Source organism: Apus apus, unplaced genomic scaffold (genome assembly GCF_020740795.1).
Source record: "Apus apus isolate bApuApu2 unplaced genomic scaffold, bApuApu2.pri.cur manual_scaffold_30_ctg1, whole genome shotgun sequence".
Classification (NCBI taxonomy): Eukaryota; Metazoa; Chordata; class Aves; order Apodiformes; family Apodidae; genus Apus; species Apus apus.
In genome coordinates this window covers 61597-83132 of record NW_026248848.1, presented here as the reverse complement: position 1 = coordinate 83132, position 21536 = coordinate 61597, and the positions used below count along the sequence as shown (strand labels likewise).

General features: G+C 56.8%; 1 protein-coding gene across 1 annotated transcript; it reads right to left on the bottom strand.

The window, feature by feature from the left end:
- Window positions 1–10751: 10751 nt before the first annotated feature.
- On the bottom strand, window positions 10752–17957 carry LOC127396177 (uncharacterized). Its single transcript, XM_051643782.1, has 10 exons — window positions 17855–17957; window positions 14704–14748; window positions 14276–14523; window positions 13843–13881; window positions 13299–13397; window positions 12875–12899; window positions 12583–12638; window positions 11839–11870; window positions 11572–11647; window positions 10752–10916 (listed from the first exon to the last, which is right to left on the bottom strand). The coding sequence occupies exons 1-10, from the start codon at window positions 17955–17957 to the stop codon at window positions 10752–10754; spliced, it is 888 nt and encodes a 295-aa protein (XP_051499742.1).
- Between the last annotated feature and the right edge of the window lie 3579 nt (window positions 17958–21536).

The following is a 21536-nucleotide window of genomic DNA, read 5'->3' as shown; positions in this document are numbered from 1 at the left end:
TGCAAAGTTTCCAAGATAAAATTAGGGTTTGCTAGAGGGAAAGTCACCAACATTGTCTTCTAACCTACCTACTTATTCATATAAATGCACAGAAAAATGAAATGTTTCTATTTTCTGAAAAACCAAATGTGCCCACGTTTATTTTAAATTAAGGCTCTAACTCAAAGCAACCCCTTCCATGCAGATCATCCACACACCAGCACTTCCTGAATCTTTCAAAATGTCCTCAAACACCCAGCCTCTTCCTCTAGACTTTCAGACCCCCTCTGAGATCAGAGGCAGGGCACACCTCAGTCTCACTGAAAACTGCAGGAGCTTTTCTCATCCAGTCTTGGGCTGATGGGCACGTTTCTCCAAGATGAAGGAAGCTGGTTCCAGGCAGCCCAGTTGAGCTGGGCAGCTGCTGCTGGTGGTGTCTGTGCTCTATCTCAGCAGTTCCAGGCATGCCAGAAGGGATTTAGCTGTCAGGAGCAAACAGGCAGGAGCACACTCCTGATACTGCAGGAGGCAGCAGTGACCTCTTTTCTTCTCTGTCCTTCCCCTGGAAACCACCTGGATACAGTTGTCTGGACACAGCTCTGCCTCTCTCAAATGGTTATGAGGCAGTAAATCAGCCTCAGGAGGGAAGGTGGGGATGCTGGTGCTGCCACTGCTCCTCCCTGGGCGCCCGAGGCACCAGGGGAAATTTTAGAAAGACTCTGAGAATCGTGGACATGAGCCCGAGGAGCAACCTCCAGGGTGATGACAGGTGGAGAAGCTGAGAAATGAGGTTTAGCTGCTCAAAGGGAAAACGCTCAACTTGTGCAAGGGGGGGGGGAAACAACCAAACTCCAGGGAAGCAGGAAATCAGCCAGTTCAGTCTGGGTTTAGCTTAATCATGGACTCACAGAATCATAAAACTCTTTGGGTTGAAAAGACCTTTAAGATCATCAAGTCCAACCGTTAACCTAACTCTGCCATGTCCACCACTAAACTATGCACTTCTGCACGATACCAACACACTTTTAAACAACACCAGGGATGATGACTCCACCACTGTCTTGGGAAACCCGTTCCAGTGCCTGACAACCCTTTCAGTGAACAGTTTTTTCCTAATAACCAATCTAAACCTACCATGGCACAACTGGAGGCCATTTGCTCTCATTTTGGGAGGAGATGACCACCCACTCTCCAGCTTCCTTTCAGGTAGCTACAAGAGTGAGAAGGCCTCCCCTCAGCCTCCTTTTTTCCAGGCTGAACACCCCCAACTCCCTCAGCTGCTCCTCAGAAGTTCTCCAGATACTTCTAGTGCTCCAGCCCCTCCATGTCCTTTTTGTGAGGGGCCCAGAACTGACCCCAGGATTTGAGGTGCAGATTCACCTGCTGAGCACAGGGGGGATGATCCCTGCCCTAGTTCTGCTGGCCATACTATGGCTGATACAAGCCAGGATGACATTTGCCTTCTTGGCCACCTGAGTACACACTGGCTCATGTTCAGCCTCTGTCAACCAGCACCCCCAGGTCCTTTACATTTTCATGTCATAATACAATTGTCCTCAGTCCATCGACCCGGTCTGTCCAGGTCGCTCTGCAGATCAACATTCCATCACCTCACAACCTTTTCCTGTTATTCTGTTCTGTTCTATTCTATTCCTTTCAAATATTAGAATCACAGAATGGTTTGGGTTGGACGGGACCTTTAAAGGTCTTCTAGTCCAACCCCTCTGCAATAAACAGGGACATCTTCAACTAGCTCAGGTTGCTCAGAGATCCCTCCCACATGGCCTTGAGTCTTTTTGGGCATGGGGCTTCTACCACCTCTCTGGGCAATCTCTGCCACTGTCTCACCACCCTGTTGTAAAAAATGCCTTCCTTGTATCTGTCTTGTATCCCTCTTTTAGTTCAAAGCCACCACTACTTGTCCCATTGCTGCAGGCCCTGCTAAGAAGTTTGTTCCCATGTTTCTTATGGGCTCCCCTTAAGAACTGCAGGGCCACAACCTGCAGTCTGGTGATGGGAAGAATATTGTCACCCCCCCCACAGCTTCTCCCATTTCCAGCTTCAGGCTGAGATGTTTCTCCTCTTTGAGCAGACATGGTGCAAAGCTGCTCCATATCTGGAAACCCATGTCAACGTTTCATATTCTTTTGGGCTAAAATAAGATTAAAAATGTATCCTGAGCTGGTTCAATGGGTCTGAGGCAACTGGGGGTGTTAATCCTGGAGAAAAGGAGGCTGAGGGGAGACCTTCTTGCTCTCTGCAACTACCTGAAAGGAGGGTCTATTGTGAGGTGGGTGTTGTTCTTTTCTCCCCAGTAACAAGGGATAGGACAAGAGGAAACGAACTCAAGTTGTGCAGAGGAGGTTTAGATTGGATATTAGGAACAAATTCTTTACTGACAGGGTTGTCAGACCCTGGCCCAGGCTGCCCAGGGCAGTGGTGGAGTCACCATCCCTGGAGGGATTTAAAAGATGTGTTGATGTGGTGCTGAGGGACATGGTTTCCTGGTGGCCTTGGCAGTGCTGGGTTAATGATTGGACTCGATCTTAAAGGTCTTTTCCAACTGAAACAATTCTTTGGTTCCCTGAGTCTATCATCCACACTTGGTGCCTCTTTATCTCTCCAGTTCACCCCTGCTAATGAGTTGGCAGGTGATGATGGTGCACTCCAGGTGCTTTTCCACCATGTGGGTTGTGTGCATTGGGCTTCCTCTGGATCTGTGGGTAACTGCTCATTGTCCTCATCACGATTAGTCATCTCTAGCACAGCTCATTCCCTCAGGTACCAGGTACCTCTCTGCATAGTCGTCCACTTGTCTTGCTGACATAGAACGTCTTGCTTGAAGGGATAGATACCTCTGAGTCACACGGGACAGGCGGGGCTTCCAGAAGCAAAGGGCTTGTGTCTCTCCTCCAATCACCTTGTCGGTACCCTCTTCCCTAGAAAATGAACCCATCTGCTTGGCTTCCCAGCTGTTGAATTCCAGGCTTCTGGCCCCCTTATCCCAGCATTGGAGCAGGCAGGTGATAATGTGCTCAGCTGGATGATTGCTGAAATGTCTCCCCATATCTTGCAGGTCACTCACGGAAAGAGACTGAGTGGTCGTCTCTTGTTCTGCCTCTTCCTCCTGTTCTTGTGATGACCCTGCTTCTTCCTCTTTTGCTAAATGAGCTGATTTTTATGTCCATTTCTTATTATGGTGTCTGGAGCAAGGAAGGTGTTACATCCCACAGCTCTAATAGCAGCTCTGAAAGCAAACCAATCAACATTGTGACCAGTCACTATTAAATCAGTACAATTAATACTTACAACAAATTTGTTTTAACACACTCCATTCAGATCTGTCATTATCTCAGCCCTTTGTGCCCCATGTTGGGTACCAAGAAGAGTCTGTCATGGTTTAACCCCAGCCAGCAACTAAGCACCACACAGCTCTTCTCTATTCCTAACCCCCACCAGTGGGGTGGGGGACAGAACTGGAGGAAAATGGTAAGAAAATTTGTGGGTTGAGTTAAGAAAAGTGTAATGATTGACATGTAATAGAATAAAGAATTAAAATCTATATGTATATACTATTTATTTAAAAATAAATATTGAAATTATAAAGATAAAGAAAAGAAAATCAAACCCAAACAAAACAAACCCCCAAAACAGTGCAAAAAACCCAAATAATGCCATTGCTCAATGTCATCTGACCAACGCTCAACCAGTCCCTGAGCAACAATCATGTCTTCCCGTGATTCCCCCCCCATGATAACTCCCCTCACCCTATACACTAGGCATGATGTCCTGTGCTATTGAGTGTCCCCTTGGCCAGTTTAGGTCACCTGTCCTGACTTTGTCTCCCCCAGCTTCTGGTGGAGAAGCAGCTAGCAGGAGAGGGGCAGTGTGAGAAGCTGAACAAGTCTTGGCTTCATGTCATTATGGCTTGGAAGCAACTAAATCATCCCGGTGTTGCCAGCATTGGTCTCAGCACAAACCCAAACATGGCCTCACACCAGTTGCTGTGCAGAAAAGTAGCTCCATCCAAGCCAAAACCAGCACATCAGGCCACCCCTGGAATACTGTGTTCAGTTTTGGTCCTCACTGTGCAGAAAAGAAGTGGCTGGAGAGGGTCCAGAGAAAGGCCATAAAGATGATCCAAGGACTAGGCAGCCTGCTCATCTTCCTCCCGTTCCCTCAGGTCCTGTTGTTGGTCACCAGAGAGAAGAGGTCGGTGCCTCCTCCCCTTCCTTCCCTAATGAGGAAGCAGGAGCTGCCATGAGGTCTCCCCTCAGTCTCCTCCAGGCTGAACAGACCAAGTGCCTCCAGCTGCTCCTCATATGGCTTCTCCTCTAAACCCGTCACCAACCCCGTGGCCTCCTCTGGACCAGTACCTCTACCAGTACCAGTACCTCTACCCTCCAGTAGCTTTATATCCTCTTTGTGCTGTGGCACCCGAACCTGCACCCGGGACTCAAGATGGTGCTGCACCAGTGCAGGGTAAAGTGGGACAATCATCCCTCAACCAGCTGGCGATGCCATGCTTGATGCACCCCAGTACTTGGTTGGCCCTCCTGGCTGCCAGGACACTCTGCTGGCTCACACTGTCCCACCCAGCTGCAGATTTGGTGGAGAAGTCTGATGGGAGGAAAAACAGCGCAAGCCCCCGGTGGTTGATGAATGTTTGGGCTGGAGAAGTGAGGAGCAAGGTTGTCCAAATAGTGTTGGACCTCCAAGGCTTTACCTGCTGTCCAGGCCTCTTGAAGAGGGTCTAGGACAACTGGCCACCTCCAACTGGCTGCTGGACACTTCTGCACTGCCAAGTGCCCACCAGGCCCCCTGCGCGCTGAGCAGCCCGTGGGGCTGGTTCCGCACTAGGAGAGACCCTCGGGCAGCAGTGGCTGCTCACAGGGCTCTGGTTTTTGCAAGGAAACTGCACCTACAGGGAAGCTCCTGTCTGGGAGTCACACGATTCTTAGCACTAAAAATGACCATGAGCCAAAGGTGATTCAACCAAACAAATGATGAACAGCTTCTTTCAAGTAGCAGACCTGAACATAAACTTTTAAAATGGGGTTTTGATGGTTTTTGGTTGCATTTGTTTAACATTAATTGCAGAAAATAGCTCAAGCATGACCGGGTTGGCTTGATCTCATTGTTAATTTTTTGTTTCTCATTGAGTTCCTGTCATTGCTCCTCTAAACTGTCACAAAAGCAACCCTTTAAAATAAAGAACAGCCCACAAGCCATTTTCAGCAGGCACAGGATGAAAGGTTCCTCCTTAACTGCAGCATGGGAAGCAGCCTGGCTCTACAAGTCTTGAAAACCTGAAGATAATGATGGGAAGAGCCAGAGCTCATTAGGGCTCTTTGTATTTTAATGAGCCCCAGAATGAATTTGGTGCTGAGTCCTTTATCATCAGGAGCTGAGAGATGAATGAACAAACTCCTCGAGAAACCAGAAGCAAAACAGAAAGCACCTTGAAGCAGTGATTGGCCCCACTGAGGGTCATTACTGACAAAGCCTCTGCAGGTGCTTGTTAGAGCAGATAATTGGAGGCCTTGATTGCAGGGAGGCAAAGGCACAGGTGGCTCTGAAACAAAGAGTTTTTATTATTACTTTCTTTATTTCATGAAATATCCCTACTCATGGATACAGGCCCATCCCATGGATACAGGCCTGGTCAAGAGTTGGTGATTTTGTGAGGTACAAGAGTTTTGCTTAAGCAGAAAGGATCCCTGAGGAAGGAGGGGAGGTTTGGCTCAGCAATGAGTGACTGAGAGTCCATTTGTGAGGTCTCCATCTCTGGAGACATCCCAAACCCATCTGGACATGTGGGATCTGCTGGAGGTGACCCTGCTCTACAGGGGTTGGACTGGATGGTCTCCAGAGGTTCCTCCCAACCCTGACGACTCTGTTCTCTTCAGCCCAGGCCTGTTCTCGAGTGGGTGAGATTCCTGCACATTTCCCCAAGGAATGTGTGGGATTTTCCCCCCTCAAGTGGTGACTCCTCAGAGGCTGAGAGAGAAGTTGCTCCCCATGGTCGCTGGGTAGGGTAGGTGACACCAATCCTTAATTAATATTGAACCCAGATTTAAACAACAGCTTTAACATATTGCTTTGAAATATTGCTTTGGTTATGGTTTTAGATCTAGGAGATGCTATTTAATAAGTAGTTGCTCTGGTGCTTCTGTTATTGACTTCGGTGCTGTAGATACGGTGACATTTTATTTCTGTCCTTTAGCCCAATTCCTCATTAATATAATTTGCAATCAAATTTGGACTCTGCTCTGCCATCCTAAACCCTGACAGGACAGGTGGAGCCCAGGGGTCAGTACTGCATCTAGTCCTGGTCAACATCTTCATTCGTGACCTCAAGGATGGGGCAGGGTCATGGATGTGCCATCCAGAGGGACCTCGCCAGGCTGGAAAAACAGGCAGAGAGGAACTCCTTGGAATTCCAAAGGGGGAAACGGGAAGTGCTGCCCAGGAGAGGAACAACCCCAGGCACCAGGACACGGTGCTCAGCCCCAAACCTGCCCCCCCCAACCCTGTCAACCCCAAACTTGCTCCCCCCACCTCCCCAGCCCCCCCAAACCTGCCCCCCAAACCTGCTCCCTCCAACACCCCCTGTGTCTCTCCAGGACTTGCCCCCAGCCCTGCAGGAGCTGCTGGGACTGGGGGGCCCACCCCAGAACCCCCCGGAGCCGCTGCACCCCAAGAGCACCGGGGACCCCCCCCCTTAATGTAGGGGTACTCCCCCCTACACCTTAATTTGGGGGGGGGGGGGGTGTTTCCCTTCCTGGATGCCTGGGGAGGGGGTTCAAAACATCTTTGTGCTACATTAAAGCTGTTGGTGCTGCCTGAGCCTGGGGGCTTTTGGGGGGCCCAGATACCTGGGTCCCCTCTGCACCCAGTATGGACACCCTCAAACCAGTATGGACACCCTCAACCGAGTATGAATGTCTCCAAACCAGTATGAACGCCCTCAAACCAGTATGAACGCCCCCAAACCAGTATGAACACCTCCAAACCAGTATGGACAACCCCAAACCAGTATGAACACCCCCAAACCAGTATGAATGCTCCCAAACCAGTATGGAAACCCCCAAACCAGTATGAACAGCCCAAAACCAGCATGAATGTCCTCAAACCAGTAGGAACACCCCCAAACCAGTTCCCAAGGGGAGGGGGGGGCAGGGGGTGCCCAAGGGAGAAGATGGAAAGAAAAGGCAGAAGCTGCCCCCCCCACCCCCACCCCCCCCCCTGCCCCTCAGCACCTCCAGCCCCCACCGCCCAGGCCACCCATCCCCCCTACTCCCCAGTCCCCCCCATGCCCCCCCCAGCCCCCCGGGCCCCCCAGCCCTGTCCTTCCTGCCCCCAGGAGCCCAGGACTGGTCCCAGCTGCCCGGACGTGTCCCCACCAGCGGGGCAGGAGAACCTCCCTGACCTGCTGCCACCCCCCGGTCCCCAGGATCAGGGTCCCCAAGCAGGTTCCTGCCCGGGGGGGCCCTTGGGCTTGGGGGGTTCTTCCCCAGGGGCCCTTTCCTGCTGGGTGAGGAGCTCAGGGATGGGAGAGGTGAGGAGCTCAGGCTGCAGCTGCTGCAGAGGAGCAGAGTCCCACCCTGCTTGGAAAAGACCCTTCAGATCATTGAGTCTCTACCAACCACAACCCAACTACAACCCAACTACCAACCACAACCCAACGTGACCGAGTCCAAGCTTCACCCCCGGCAACCCCAGCAGCTCTGGGGTGGGTGGCACTTCCCGAGAAGGAAGGACCTCCTCTGTGTGTCTCTGCTCCTGCTTTGCCCACAAACCCCCTCACCGAGCCCTGTCACCTCCGGGTTTGTGTCTTCATCAGGTTTTGCACCATCAACAAACCCACAGGATGGAAAGACTCGGCCCAGGGGCCAAGGTCTGACTCTTCTTCTGCCTCCATCCCCAGCAGCGACTGCAGCTTCACTGCCCTGTTTCCCAGTGTCCTGGTCCTGCTGGAGGGGCCTCAGAAAGTTTTCTCTTTCTGCTGAGTCTCCAGGAGGTTCATTTAGGCTCCAGGAGCTCCACTGAGGAGCCAGGACCTCGGCTGAGGCTCCAGGAGCTCCACTGAGGAGCCAGGACCTCGGCTGAGGCTCCAGGAGCTCCACTGAGGCTCAGACACAGACCTGATCCCTGCCCAACCCACCTTACAGGGGATTTTGTCTCCAGCTCCATTCCAGCCGTGGGTCCCATGCCTGGCCATGGATCCCACTGCTCCTCCCCATGAGGTGCCTTTGGCCAAGGCAGGTGGCCAAGCTCACCATCCTGGAGGACTCCAGCACCACGGGGGAGCTGGGGAAGAGCAGCAGCAGCCTCCAAGTTCCTGGCACACAAGGAAGGGGCCAGGAGGGAGGACATTTCACCTTCTGAGCCCACAGGCCCCAGGGGCAGGTGGTGCTGGTCGATGCTCATTCCCTCTTGGCTTCTGCTGCTCTTCTCCCTTCAGGGATCCTCACTTGAGGATGATTGGAGCATCTTCATGGCAATGTCCCACTCGAGGGGGACCCGCACTCCCACACCTGGCTCCAGCTCAGGAGGTTCCATCGAGATTGGGCACCAGCCCATTCCTTGCCAGCAGGGCTGGTGCCAACCAGCAGGATGCTCAGGAAGGACCAGCTGCCTTCTCGTCATCCCTCGAAGACCTGAAGACATTTCTTCTTACTTGGCTTCTTTCTTCTTTGCTTTATGCAAGAAGTCTGAGTTGTCTCAGCAACAGGATGGGAACAACCAGTTTTGGGCCCAGATTTGGCAACATGGGCTGTATTTTCTTCCCTGTGAGGGTGGGGAGAGCCTGGCCCAGGGTGCCCAGGGAAGCTGTGGCTGCCCCATCCCTGGCAGTGCTGAAGGGCAGGTTGGATGGGGCTGGGAGCAGCCTGGGCTGGTGGGAGGGTTGGAAGGAGATGGGTTTGAAGGTCCCTTCCACCCCAAACCAGTCTGGCATTCTATTCTACCAGTCAGACCATGAGAGCCAGACCTGCCTTGGTGGTCAGCACCAAGATGGGAGCAGGGTGGGCGCTCGGGAAGGGCAGATGGATCGTCCTGGTGCAGAACCAGCAGGGGCAGACATGGAATGAGCCAGGAAGAAGGACAACCCCAGCAAGAGCAAACAGGCCCACCCGGAGCGGGGGAGATCCCAATGAATGATGTCACCAGACTGGACATTTCTCAACACCTTTTGCCCCTGAGGGACAGGAGCTCTTTGCCGGGCGTTATTTGGGAGCCACATCCTCCTTCTCAAACCCTCTCAAACCCTCCTCCCATCCATTCCTTGCTCCTGCCATGGCCACGTGGCACTGATGGGCAGACACGCTCTGGGCAACAAGGAATCTCCTCCAATGGTGCATCTTCTGATGCTGGACTTGCAGAAAACTTGGTTCAAGAACCAGGTCCAGAACGGATGTGTGAACCTGCTGGTGAAGCCTGGAACTTCCAGCTCAGGGTCCTTCCTGTGCTGGGGGCTCCAGAACTGGGCCCAGGGCAGAGGGATCAAGTGAAACCAGTGCAGAGGTGGCTCAGGTCTGGAAGTTGTTTCACCCAAAGGAGGCAATGAGCAAAGAGAACCATGAAGTCAGGCTGTGCTGTTCCCCCAGGGTGCAACCCGGGCTTTGCTCCTCCACTTGAGGTGCCTTCAGCTGGGAGAAGTCTGCTCTGCTGGGGGTGGAGTTGGTCAAGTGGCAGGAACCTTTGCTAACCACGACTCTTCCTGGCTGGGGAGCTCAGGCTCAGAAGCAGCAGCTCTTTGGCCTGGAGGTGACACAAGTTCAAGGCAGCGACGTGTGAAGAAGTTCTCCCAAAGCCCCGTGGGGAGCAGTTATCAGCTGGGAGATCTCTGCACCAGCTGGAGCTAGAAAGGTCAAGGCCATTTCTGGCGGCTGCTCCTCCCCTGCCTCCAGGTTTGGTTACAGATCTTCTGAGAGCCCTGCACCCCCTTTGACGTGGCCACCTTTGCTCTGCTCCTCTGTGGGATGATTAACCTGCTCTGGGCTCTCAACTGTGTCCACTTGGTGCCCCAAGGATGGGCTCGGGCTGCCCCAAACTTGGGTTTCTTCATAGAAACATGGAACCCTGGAATGGTTTGGGTTGGAGGGACCCAGAAGATCATCCAGTCCCAGCCCCTGCATGGGCAGGGACACCTCCCACCATTCCAGGCTGCTCCAAGCCCCATCCAACCTGCCCTTCAGCACTGCCAGGGATGGGGCAGCCACAGCTTCCCTGGGCAGCCTGGGCCAGGGCTCAGGTGACCTCTGTGCAGCAGGGAGCATGGACGGGTGACCGAGCAGGGGAGGAGGCACCAAACCCTGGATGGCAGGAGACCACCAGGAGACCCTGTGGCCCAGGTAGTCATTTGCAGGTAGAGAGGGTGGAAATGATGGTGCAGAGAATCCCAGAATCCCAGAACTCTCCTGGTTGGAAAAGACCCTTCACATTGAGTCCAGACATAACCCAACTTGACCAACCATTAACCCAGCTGGACCCAACTCTACCTAGTCCAGTGCTTAACCCATGTGCCTCCAGGGTCCCTTCATGTCCCCACGCCCCCCCTTGGTGCCCCTGGGGCTGTCCTGGTGCAGCTCCAGCCCATCCCTTATCCCTGAGGCAGAAGAGCAGTGGGTGACACCAAGCCCGAGATGTTTATTCTTCCCTGGAGCCAACCCCACCTCACTGCTCGGGGCTGGGAGCAGAGCCCCCCATGCCCCTGTCTGTGCCCCCCATGTCCATATCAACGCTGCCCCACAGCTGGTGTCTCCAGGTCACACTTTCCACCCTGGGATGGAGATGTGGTTGCTCTGGGTGCTCCCATGGACATCCCCACTCGGTGCAGGTGCCAAGGGGGGTGACTGTCCCCGTGGCCTGGAGCTCCCACGAGGGCTGATGGTGGCGTACGTGGCACTGGGGGTCACCTCTGGCACCCCAGGCTTGGGGGGAAAGGAATCACAGAGTCATCAGGTTTGGGAGGAACCTCTGGAGATCATCCAGTCCAGCCCCCCTGGAGAGCAGGGTCACCCCCAGCAGGTCCCACAGGAACATGTCCAGATGGGCTGGGATGTCTCCAGAGATGGAGGCTCCACCACCTCCCTGGGCAGCCTGTCCCAGGGCTCTGGAACCCTTCAAGCCAACAAGTTCCTCCTCATTTTCAGGTGGAAAATCCTGAGCTCCAATTTGCCCCATTTCCCCTTTTCCTGTCCCTGGACACTGCTGAGAAAAGCCTGGTCTCACCCTCCTGACGATCCCTGGAGATACTGATCAGCCTGAGATGAGCAGCCACCTTGAAGACCATCTAGAGCATCATCCAGGTGGTCTTTAAGGTCTCTTCCAACCCAAACCATTCCCAGATCTGAAGACCACCCAGTGCCACCCCTGCATGGGCAGGGACACCTCCCACCAGCCCAGGCTGCTCCAAGCCCCATCCAACCTGCCCTTCAACACTGCCAGGGATGGGGCAGCCACAGCTTCCCTGGGCAGCCTGGGCCAGGGTCTCCCCACCCTCACATAAGATTTTCTCAGTTAGTGAGAGTAAATCTTGCAATGTTGTCACCAGCAGCAAAGACCTGCCCAGGTTGGTGAGCAAACGTTTTGGCAGAGGATGGAGAGAAAATAACAGGTTTTGGGGGTAAAAAAACCATCTTCTTGTTGGAGAAACGTCATCCTTGAGAAGCAGAAAGGGGCACGGGGTGAGGAGGGACATGGGAAGGTGGGCACAGACAGAAATGTCTTGAGTTCTGGATGGGAAAGGCCCTGTGGGGTCCCCAGCCCAAGCCCCAGGTGCAGACCCCACCAGCACGTCCCACCCCTAGGGCTCCCACCCCTGCCTGGCCCCAGAGCTGGGACACCACTCACCCTGGTCCGTCCAACATGCCTGAGGGTGGAGTCTGGGGGCAAGAAACACATGGTCAGCCCTGGGGTCTTCTTGGGGGAGGGAAAGGGGAATCAGACCCCCCTGTGCCTCAGGACAGCAGCTTCCAGGGATCAGCACCCCCCACATTGCCCACTTGGACCCTCAAATAACCTATTTTGACCCAAAGTTGCCCATTTTAACCCCAAAATTTCCCATTTAACTCCCAAATTTGCCATTTTGACCCTCAGAACATCAATTTTGACCCTCAAAAGCCTATTTTGACCCAAAGTTGCACATTGTGACCCCCCCCACATAACCCATTTTACCCCAAGGGGCTCTTTCAGGTCCCAACATGCTTTTTTTAACCATCCAAATCATCCCTTTTGACCCTGAATTTGCTTTTCTTGACCCTAAATTTGTCCATTTTGATTCAAAACTTTGCCCATTTTACCCCAAAATTGCCCGTTTCACTCCCAAATTGACCCTTTTGACCCCCAGAACATCCATTTTGACCCTGAAACAGCCTGTTCACCACAAGTTGCCCATTTTTACACCCAAATTCCACCTTTGACTCCCAAAATTGTCCACTTTGACCCTGAAATTGCCTGTTTTGATCCTAAGTTTGTCCATTTTGAGCCTCGATCTGCCCGTTTTGTCCCAAGATGCATCGTCTGGGTCCCAGATTGGACCTTTGGAGTGAGGAGGCCCAAGGCTCCCGTGGTGGAGCAGGAGGAGCTGGGACTCACACTGGAGCTCATCGGATTCCGTCGCTTGTGCCTCTTGACTGGGAACCTGGTGCTGCCTGGGGAGGAGGTGGGGGAGGTGGTTTTGGGGGGTCGGGCTGTGATGGGGCCATTTGGGCCCTTCCCATGGTTGCTGCTGTCCAACCTTGGGGTGCAGCCCTGGGAAAGCCCAACCCACAGCCTGGGGAACCCCCCTGTGGCCACAGAGCCTGCTCCCCATGGCCAAGGAACACCCCAGGGTGTCCCATCTCCACCCCCTGCCCCGGCCCCCCAGCCAGGAGGGGTTGCTCCTCACCTCTGGCATCTGTCTCCACAGAGTCCTGCAAGGGAAGGGCAGGGAGAGACCAGGTCACCTCTCAGCTCTCCATGTCCTGCAGAGGATGGGCTGCACCCATGCTCAGGGGGCCAGTTTTCCAGCCCAACCATCCATCCCAGCTCCCAGCAGCTGTGGACAACCCAAGGGTGGAGGAGCCCTGGGAGCTCCACTGGGACCATCCGGGAGACTCCCCGAGGGCCAGGAGCCAACGCCTGCCTGGGGCAGGGATGCACTTGGGCTCTTCCTCCCCTCCAGGCTTCCCCATCTCAGCACCTTGACTCCCCCAGCTGAGAAGGGAAGGTCTTGAGGGACTTCCATGGAAGGAGGCTGAGGAACCAGCCACCCTGAAGCCACCTGGGGGGGGTTTCAGGCCCAGTCCCCCCAGGTCTCAGCTCAGTCTCACCTTTCCTGACGGCGCAGGAGCTGCCTGCAGCCAGGAGGAGCAGGGAGGCGACCACCACTCCCAGCACGATGCCTCTGGGGAAGGGTTGGGGAGGAGGAGCTGGGGGAGACAGAAGGGGTCGGGGGAGAGGGGGGGTCATGGAGTCATAGAACCCTGGAATCATTCTGGTTGGAAAAGACCTTTAAGATCATCAAGTCTGACCACAACCCAACTTGATCAACCATAACCCAACTCTACCAACCATAACCCAACTCTACCAAGTCCACCACTAAACCGTGTCCCTCAGCACCACATCTACATGACTTCCACACACCCAGGGGTGGTGACTCCACCACCTCCCTGGGCAGCCTGTGCTGGACAACCCTTTGGGTGAAGGCATTCTTCCTAATATCCAGAGTAAATGTCCCCAGCCTTCCTGGAGAAAGGAAGCAGAGAGCAGGACATGGTCTTAGGTCCCCTTGGATGAACCTCCCCGTGTCTTGGTGTGGGCAGCCCCCTGTCCCTCAGCCCATGCTGGGGTGCACTGGGTGGGGGAATCACTCACCTGAGGTTGGTGGCCCTGCCTGGGAGCTGGAACCTCTGCCTGGGAGGAAGAAGGAACAGGGTGGAAGTTTCCAGCTGTCCCAGGGACTGCCCAGACGGAGGATCCCCAGGGACCCCCTCATCCCCCATCCTGGTGGTCAGTGACCCAGGGCTGTGCCCAGCCGGGGTCAGGATGAGACCCAGCCCCACCACCATCCCCTTCCCATGGGACTGGGGCAGGAGAGGAGCAGGACACTTCACTGGGACCTGGGGAGGGGACTTGGGGGGCAAAGAATGGTCTGAACCTCCCCCTGACCCCCAGCATCCCTCCCACCCACCCAGGCGGGGTCCCCACTTGTCCCCTGGGGCTCTGGAGCCCTTGGGCTGTTGCCCCAGGGCCACATCTCACCGGTGACCAGCAGGCGTTGGGCGGCACTGAGGGCAGAGCTGCTCACCCAGTTCCTGTCGTCCTTGTGCTGGTACCCACATCTGTACAGCCCCGTGCTCCCCACGGTGACATTTTGCAGGACAAAGAGGTTCTGCTGCCCCTTTGTGGCTTTCAGGCTCTGCTGCTCCACCTCGTCCTTGCAGAGGACAACTCGTGTGGCAGGGAATTGCCCAACAATGAGGCAGTGAAGCACAACGGATCCCCCCTCCTCAGGCTTGGAGGAGCTCAGGGAGAGCTCAGGAGCTGGGAGGTGACCTGGAGAGAGGGCCCAGGGAAGCCCCAGGACACTGTTACTGGTCACAGGCCACAAAAGTCCCTGGATCAGGAAGGGAAGAGTCTCTCCCTCCAGGGTTTGTCCCTAGGGAACAAAGTCCCTCTCGTTGCTCATCTCCCTCCCCACACACCTCCCTTTTCTCCACCCATCCCTGGACTCACCATCCCCTGGGGAGCTGCAGATGTCCTGGGTGGTCACACCAGCACCTGCACCGTGGGGCAGAGAGGGCTCTGGGGAGAGGGGCAGGGACCCCCCACCCCCATGTGCCCCAGCCCAGCTCCCCACCACCGGGTCCTTGCTGGGTGACCACCATCCCACCCATCCAGACAGCAGGAGGAAATTCTTCTCTCTCAGGGTGGGGAGACCCTGGCCCAGGGTGCCCAGGGAAGCTGTGGCTGCCCCATCCCTGGCAGTGTTGAAGGGCAGGTTGGATGGGGCTTGGAGCAGCCTGGGCTGGTGGGAGGTGTCCCTGACAACCCCCCAGCCCATTCTGGGGGCTTTGCTGCTCCAGGTGGGCGCCCTCAGCTCCCTAAAGCCTCCAGCACCCCCCGAGTCCCACCCTCCATCCCAACACCCCCCCGAGGTCCTGGCCAAACGCAGCCCTTGCTCCCAGCTGGAGCTGGAGGGACCCCTCCCCAGAACCCCCCAGCCAGGGCCAAGCCCTGCCCCGCTCACCCAGCAGCAGCAGCAGAAGCCCAGCAGGAGCCAGCCTGGCCCAGTGCCCCTGCCCCAGCATCTTTGGGGGGGCTGGGGAACCCCGCTCTGCTCCAGACGTCCCCTTGCAGGAGCTGCGGGGGCCGGGCTGGGGCTGCGGCCGGTGCAGCCCTTCCCAGGGGCAGGGCTGAGCCCGGGGCGGGTCCCACCGCAGCCCCCCAGCCCCCCAGCCCTGCTGGCCTGGCCCTGGGGAAGGGAACATCCCCCCCGGCAAAGCCCCTCCTGCCCCTGGGCCCCCCACCCTGCCGAGCCCCCCCAGCTCCTTCTGCCCTGCCCCGAGGGGCCCCCGGAGCATCCCAAGCCCCCGGGGGTCCCTTTGCTGCCCGGCGGCTGCTGGGGGGTCACTCTGCCCACCAGGAGCCCCCCGCGCTGCTCTGGGGCTCCAGTTGCTGCAGGGCAGCTTCAGACTGGGAATGAGGAGGGACTTCTTCCCAAAAGGGTCACTAACCCCGGCACGGGCTGCCTGGGGAGGTGCTGGGATCTCTGTCCCTGGAGGTGCCCAAGACACCTGGAGATGCTGCTGAGGCCCAGGGGCTGAGCACGGGGAGAGGTGGAAACCACTAGGAAGTGTTGAAGGGCAGGTTGGATGGGGCTGGGAGCAGCCTGGGCTGGGGGGAGGTGTCCCTGCCCATGCAGGGGGTTGGAACTGGGTGGTCTTCAGATCTGGGAATGGTTTGGGTTGGAAGAGACCTTAAAGACCACCTGGATGATGCTCTAGATGGTCTTCAAGGTGGCTGCTCATCTCAGGCTGATCAGTATCTCCAGGGATCATCAGGAGGGTGGGACCAGGCTCTTCTCAGCAGTGTCCAGGGACAGGAAAAGGGGAAATGGGACAAACTGGAGCTCAGGAGGTTCTACCTGAAGATGAGGAGGAACTTGTTGGCTTGAAGGGTTCCAGAGCCCTGGGACAGGCTGCGCAGGGAGGTGGTGGAGCCTCCATCTCTGGAGACATCCCAGCCCATCTGGACATGTTCCTGTGGGATCTGCTGGAGGTGACCCTGCTCTCCAGGGGGGCTGGACTGGATGATCTCCAGAGGTTCCTCCCAATCCTGATGACTCTGTGATTCCTTTCCCCCCAAGCCTGGGGTGCCAGAGGTGACCCCCAGTGCCACGTACGCCACCATCAGCCCTCGTGGGAGCTCCAGGCCACGGGGACAGTCACCCCCCTTGGCACCTGCACCGAGTGGGGATGTCCATGGGAGCACCCAGAGCAACCACATCTCCATCCCAGGGTGGAAAGTGTGACCTGGAGACACCAGCTGTGGGGCAGCGTTGATGTGGACATGGGGGGCACAGCCAGGGGCATGGGGGGCTCTGCTCCCAGCCCCGAGCAGTGAGGTGGGGTTGGCTCCAGGGAAGAATAAACATCTCGGGCTTGGTGTCACCCACTGCTCTTCTGCCTCAGGGATAAGGGATGGGCTGGAGCTGCACCAGGACAGCCCCAGGGGCACCAAGGGGGGGGCGTGGGGACATGAAGGGACCCTGGAGGCACATGGGTTAAGCACTGGACTAGGTAGAGTTGGGTCCAGCTGGGTTAATGGTTGGTCAAGTTGGGTTATGTCTGGACTCAATGTGAAGGGTCTTTTCCAACCAGGAGAGTTCTGGGATTCTGGGATTCTCTGCACCATCATTTCCACCCTCTCTACCTGCAAATGACTACCTGGGCCACAGGGTCTCCTGGTGGTCTCCTGCCATCCAGGGTTTGGTGCCTCCTCCCCTGCTCGGTCACCCGTCCATGCTCCCTGCTGCACAGAGGTCACCTGAGCCCTGGCCCAGGGTGCCCAGGGAAGCTGTGGCTGCCCCATCCCTGGCAGTGCTGAAGGGCAGGTTGGATGGGGCTTGGAGCAGCCTGGAATGGTGGGAGGTGTCCCTGCCCGTGCAGGGGCTGGGACCGGATGATCTTCTGGGTCCCTCCAACCCAAACCATTCCAGGGTTCCATGTTTCTATGAAGAAACCCAAGTTTGGGGCAGCCCGAGCCCATCCTTGGGGCACCAAGTGGACACAGTTGAGAGCCCAGAGCAGGTTAATCATCCCACAGAGGAGCAGAGCAAAGGTGGCCACGTCAAAGGGGGTGCAGGGCTCTCAGAACATCTGTAACCAAACCTGGAGGCAGGGGAGGAGCAGCCGCCAGAAATGGCCTTGACCTTTCTAGCTCCAGCTGGTGCAGAGATCTCCCAGCTGATAACTGCTCCCCACGGGGCTTTGGGAGAACTTCTTCACACGTCGCTGCCTTGAACTTCTGTCACCTCCAGGCCAAAGAGCTGCTGCTTCTGAGCCTGAGCTCCCCAGCCAGGAAGAGTCGTGGTTAGCAAAGGTTCCTGCCACTTGACCGACTCCACCCCCAGCAGAGCAGACTTCTCCCAGCTGAAGGCACCTCAAGTGGAGGAGCAAAGCCCGGGTTGCACCCTGGGGGAACAGCACAGCGTGACTTCATGGTTCTCTTTGCTCATTGCCTCCTTTGGGTGAAACAACTTCCAGACCTGAGCCACCTCTGCACTGGTTTCACTTGATCCCTCTGCCCTGGGCCCAGTTCTGGAGCCCCCAGCACAGGAAGGACCCCGAGCTGGAAGTTCCAGGCTTCACCAGCAGGTTCACACATCCGTTCTGGATCTGGTTCTTGAACCAAGTTTTCTGCAAGTCCAGCATCAGAAGATGCACCATTGGAGGAGATTCCTTGTTGCCCAGAGCGTGTCTGCCCATCAGTGCCACGTGGCCATGGCAGGAGCAAGGAATGGATGGGAGGAGGGTTTGAGAGGGTTTGAGAAGGAGGATGTGGCTCCCAAATAACGCCCGGCAAAGAGCTCCTGTCCCTCAGGGGCAAAAGGTGTTGAGAAATGTCCAGTCTGGTGACATCATTCATTGGGATATCCCCCCCTCCAGGTGGGCCTGTTTGCTCTTGCTGGGGTTGTCCTTCTTCCTGGCTCATTCCATGTCTGCCCCTGCTGGTTCTGCACCAGGACGATCCATCTGCCCTTCCCGAGCGCCCACCCTGCTCCCATCTTGGTGCTGACCACCAAGGCAGGTCTGGCTCTCATGGTCTGACTGGTAGAATAGAATGCCAGACTGGTTTGGGGTGGAAGGGACCTTCAAACCCATCTCCTTCCAACCCTCCCAGCAGCCCAGGCTGCTCCAAGCCCCATCCAACCTGCCCTTCAGCACTGCCAGGGATGGGGCAGCCACAGCTTCCCTGGGCACCCTGGGCCAGGGTCTCCCCACCCTCACAGGGAAGAAAATACAGCCCATGTTGCCAAATCTGGGCCCAAAACTGGTTGTTCCCATCCTGTTGCTGAGACAACTCAGACTTTTTGCATAAAGCAAAGAAGAAAGAAGCCAAGTAAGAAGAAATGTCTTCAGGTCTTCAAGGGATGACGAGAAGGCAGCTGGTCCTTCCTGAGCATCCTGCTGGTTGGCACCAGCCCTGCTGGCAAGGAATGGGCTGGTGCCCAATCTCGATGGAACCTCCTGAGCTGGAGCCAGGTGTGGGAGTGCGGGTCCCCCTCGAGTGGGACATTGCCATGAAGATGCTCCAATCATCCTCAAGTGAGGATCCCTGAAGGGAGAAGAGCAGCAGAAGCCAAGAGGGAATGAGCATCGACCAGCACCACCTGCCCCTGGGGCCTCTGGGCTCAGAAGGTGAAATGTCCTCCCTCCTGGCCCCTTCCTTGTGTGCCAGGAACTTGGAGGCTGCTGCTGCTCTTCCCCAGCTCCCCCGTGGTGCTGGAGTCCTCCAGGATGGTGAGCTTGGCCACCTGCCTTGGCCAAAGGCACCTCATGGGGAGGAGCAGTGGGATCCATGGCCAGGCATGGGACCCACGGCTGGAATGGAGCTGGAGACAAAATCCCCTGTAAGGTGGGTTGGGCAGGGATCAGGTCTGTGTCTGAGCCTCAGTGGAGCTCCTGGAGCCTCAGCCGAGGTCCTGGCTCCTCAGTGGAGCTCCTGGAGCCTCAGCCGAGGTCCTGGCTCCTCAGTGGAGCTCCTGGAGCCTCAGCCGAGGTCCTGGCTCCTCAGTGGAGCTCCTGGAGCCTCAGCCGAGGTCCTGGCTCCTCAGTGGAGCTCCTGGAGCCTAAATGAACCTCCTGGAGACTCAGCAGAAAGAGAAAACTTTCTGAGGCCCCTCCAGCAGGACCAGGACACTGGGAAACAGGCCAGTGAAGCTGCAGTCACTGCTGGGGATGGAGGCAGAAGAAGAGTCAGACCTTGGCCCCTGGGCCGAGTCTTTCCATCCTGTGGGTTTGTTGATGGTGCAAAACCTGATGAAGACACAAACCCGGAGGTGACAGGGCTCGGTGAGGGGGTTTGGGGGCAAAGCAGGAGCAGAGACACACAGAGGAGGTCCTTCCTTCTCGGGAAGTGCCACCCACCCCAGAGCTGCTGGGGTTGCCGGGGGTGAAGCTTGGACTTGGTCACATTGGGTTGTGGTTGGTAGTTGGGTTGTAGTTGGGTTGTGGTTGGTAGAAACTCAATGATCTGAAGGGTCTTTTCCAAGCAGGGTGGGACTCTGCTCCTCTGCAGCAGCTGCAGCCTGAGCTCCTCACCTCTCCCATCCCTGAGCTCCTCACCCAGCAGGAAAGGGCCCCTGGGGAAGAACCCCCCAAGCCCAAGGGCCCCCCCGGGCAGGAACCTGCTTGGGCACCCTGATCCTGGGGACCGGGGGGTGGCAGCAGGTCAGGGAGGTTCTCCTGCCCCGCTGGTGGGGACACGTCCGGGCAGCTGGGACCAGTCCTGGGCTCCTGGGGGCAGGAAGGACAGGGCTGGGGGGCCTGGGGGGGCATGGGGGGGACTGGGGAGTAGGGGGGATGGGTGGCCTGGGCGGTGGGGGCTGGAGGTGCTGAGGGGCAGGGGGGAGTGGGGGGGGCAGCTTCTGCCTTTTCTTTCCATCTTCTCCCTTGGGCACCCCCTGCCCCCCCCTCCCCTTGGGAACTGGTTTGAGGGTGTCCATACTGGTTTGAGGACATTCATGCTGGTTTTGGGCTGCTCATACTGGTTTGGGGATGTTCATACTGGTTTGGGGGTGTTCATACTGGTTTGGGGGTGTTCATATGGCGGTGTCCATTACTGGTTTGGAGCTATTCATACTGGTTTGGGAGCATTCATACCGGCCTGGGGGCATCTATACTGGTATGGTGGCATTCATACTGGTTTGGGGACATTCATACTGATTTGGAGGTGTCTGTACTGGTTTGGGGCTGTTCGTACTGGTTTGGGGGTGTCATATGGGTGTCTATACTGGTTTGCGAGTGTTCATACTGGTTTGGAGACGTTCATACTAGCCTGAGGGCGTTCATAATGTTTTGGAGTCATTCATATTGGTTTGGGGGCATTCCTGTTGGTTTTGGGCTGTTCATACTGGTCTGGCAACGTCCATACTGGTTTGGGGGTGTTCATACTGGTTTGGGGGCGTTCATAGTGGCTTGGGGGTGTCATGGGGGTGTCCATACTCGTTTGGGAGCGTTCATACTGGTTTGGAGACATTCATACTGGTTTGGGGCGTTCCTAATGGTTTGGGGGTGTCCGTACTGGGTGCAGAGGGGACCCAGGTATCTGGGCCCCCCAAAAGCCCCCAGGCTCAGGCAGCACCAACAGCTTTAATGCAGCACAAAGACGTTTTGAACCCCCTCCCCAGGCATCCAGGAAGGGAAACACCCCCCCCCCCCCCAATTAAGGTGTAGGGGGGAGGACCCCTACATTAAGGGGGGGGTCCCCGGTGCTCTTGGGGTGCAGCGGCTCCGGGGGGGGGGCCCGGGGTGGGCCCCCCCAGTCCCAGCAGCTCCTGCAGGGCTGGGGGCAGGTCCTGGAGAGACACAGGGGGGTTGGAGGGAGCAGGTTTGGGGGGCAGGTTTGGGGGGGCTGGGGAGGTGGGGGAGCAAGTTTGGGGTTGACAGGGTTGGGGGGGGGCAGGTTTGGGGGTGCCACATCTATGGGGGGCTTTGGGGGTGGGCTTGGGGCAGAGGTTTGGGGTGTCATTTTTTTAGTGGGCCAGTCGGGGGGGGGGGGGGCATGTTTTTTGAGGGGTGGGTTGGGGGGAGCTGAAGGGCCCCAATCTGGGGGGATCTGTTTTGGGAGGGTGTTACTGGGGGCGGTGGTTTCAGGGGTGGGTCCTGGGGGAGTAAACCCAGGGGTGTCACTGGGGGTGTCCCTGGGGGTCCCTGGGGGTTCCTGGGGGTCCCTGGGGGTGTCCCTGGGGATTCCCGGGGGTCCCTGGGGGTCCCTGGAGTCCCGGGGTGTCCCTGGGGGTCCCTGGGGTCTCGGGGTGCTCACAGGTGCCCCCCTCAGCTGCA

Bases quoted from the DNA above. Each gene is read 5' to 3' on its own strand.
- LOC127396177 (XM_051643782.1), bottom strand. From the start codon at position 17,957: ATGGGCAGACACGCTCTGGGCAACAAGGAATCTCCTCCAATGGTGCAT. The intron at 14,749-17,854 runs GTGTGAACCTGC...CCCACGGTGCAG, and splicing joins GAACCAGATCCAGAACGGAT to GTGCTGGTGTGACCACCCAG. The intron at 13,398-13,842 runs GTGAGTGATTCC...TGTCTCCCCCAG, and splicing joins GGCAGGGCCACCAACCTCAG to CTCCTCCTCCCCAACCCTTC.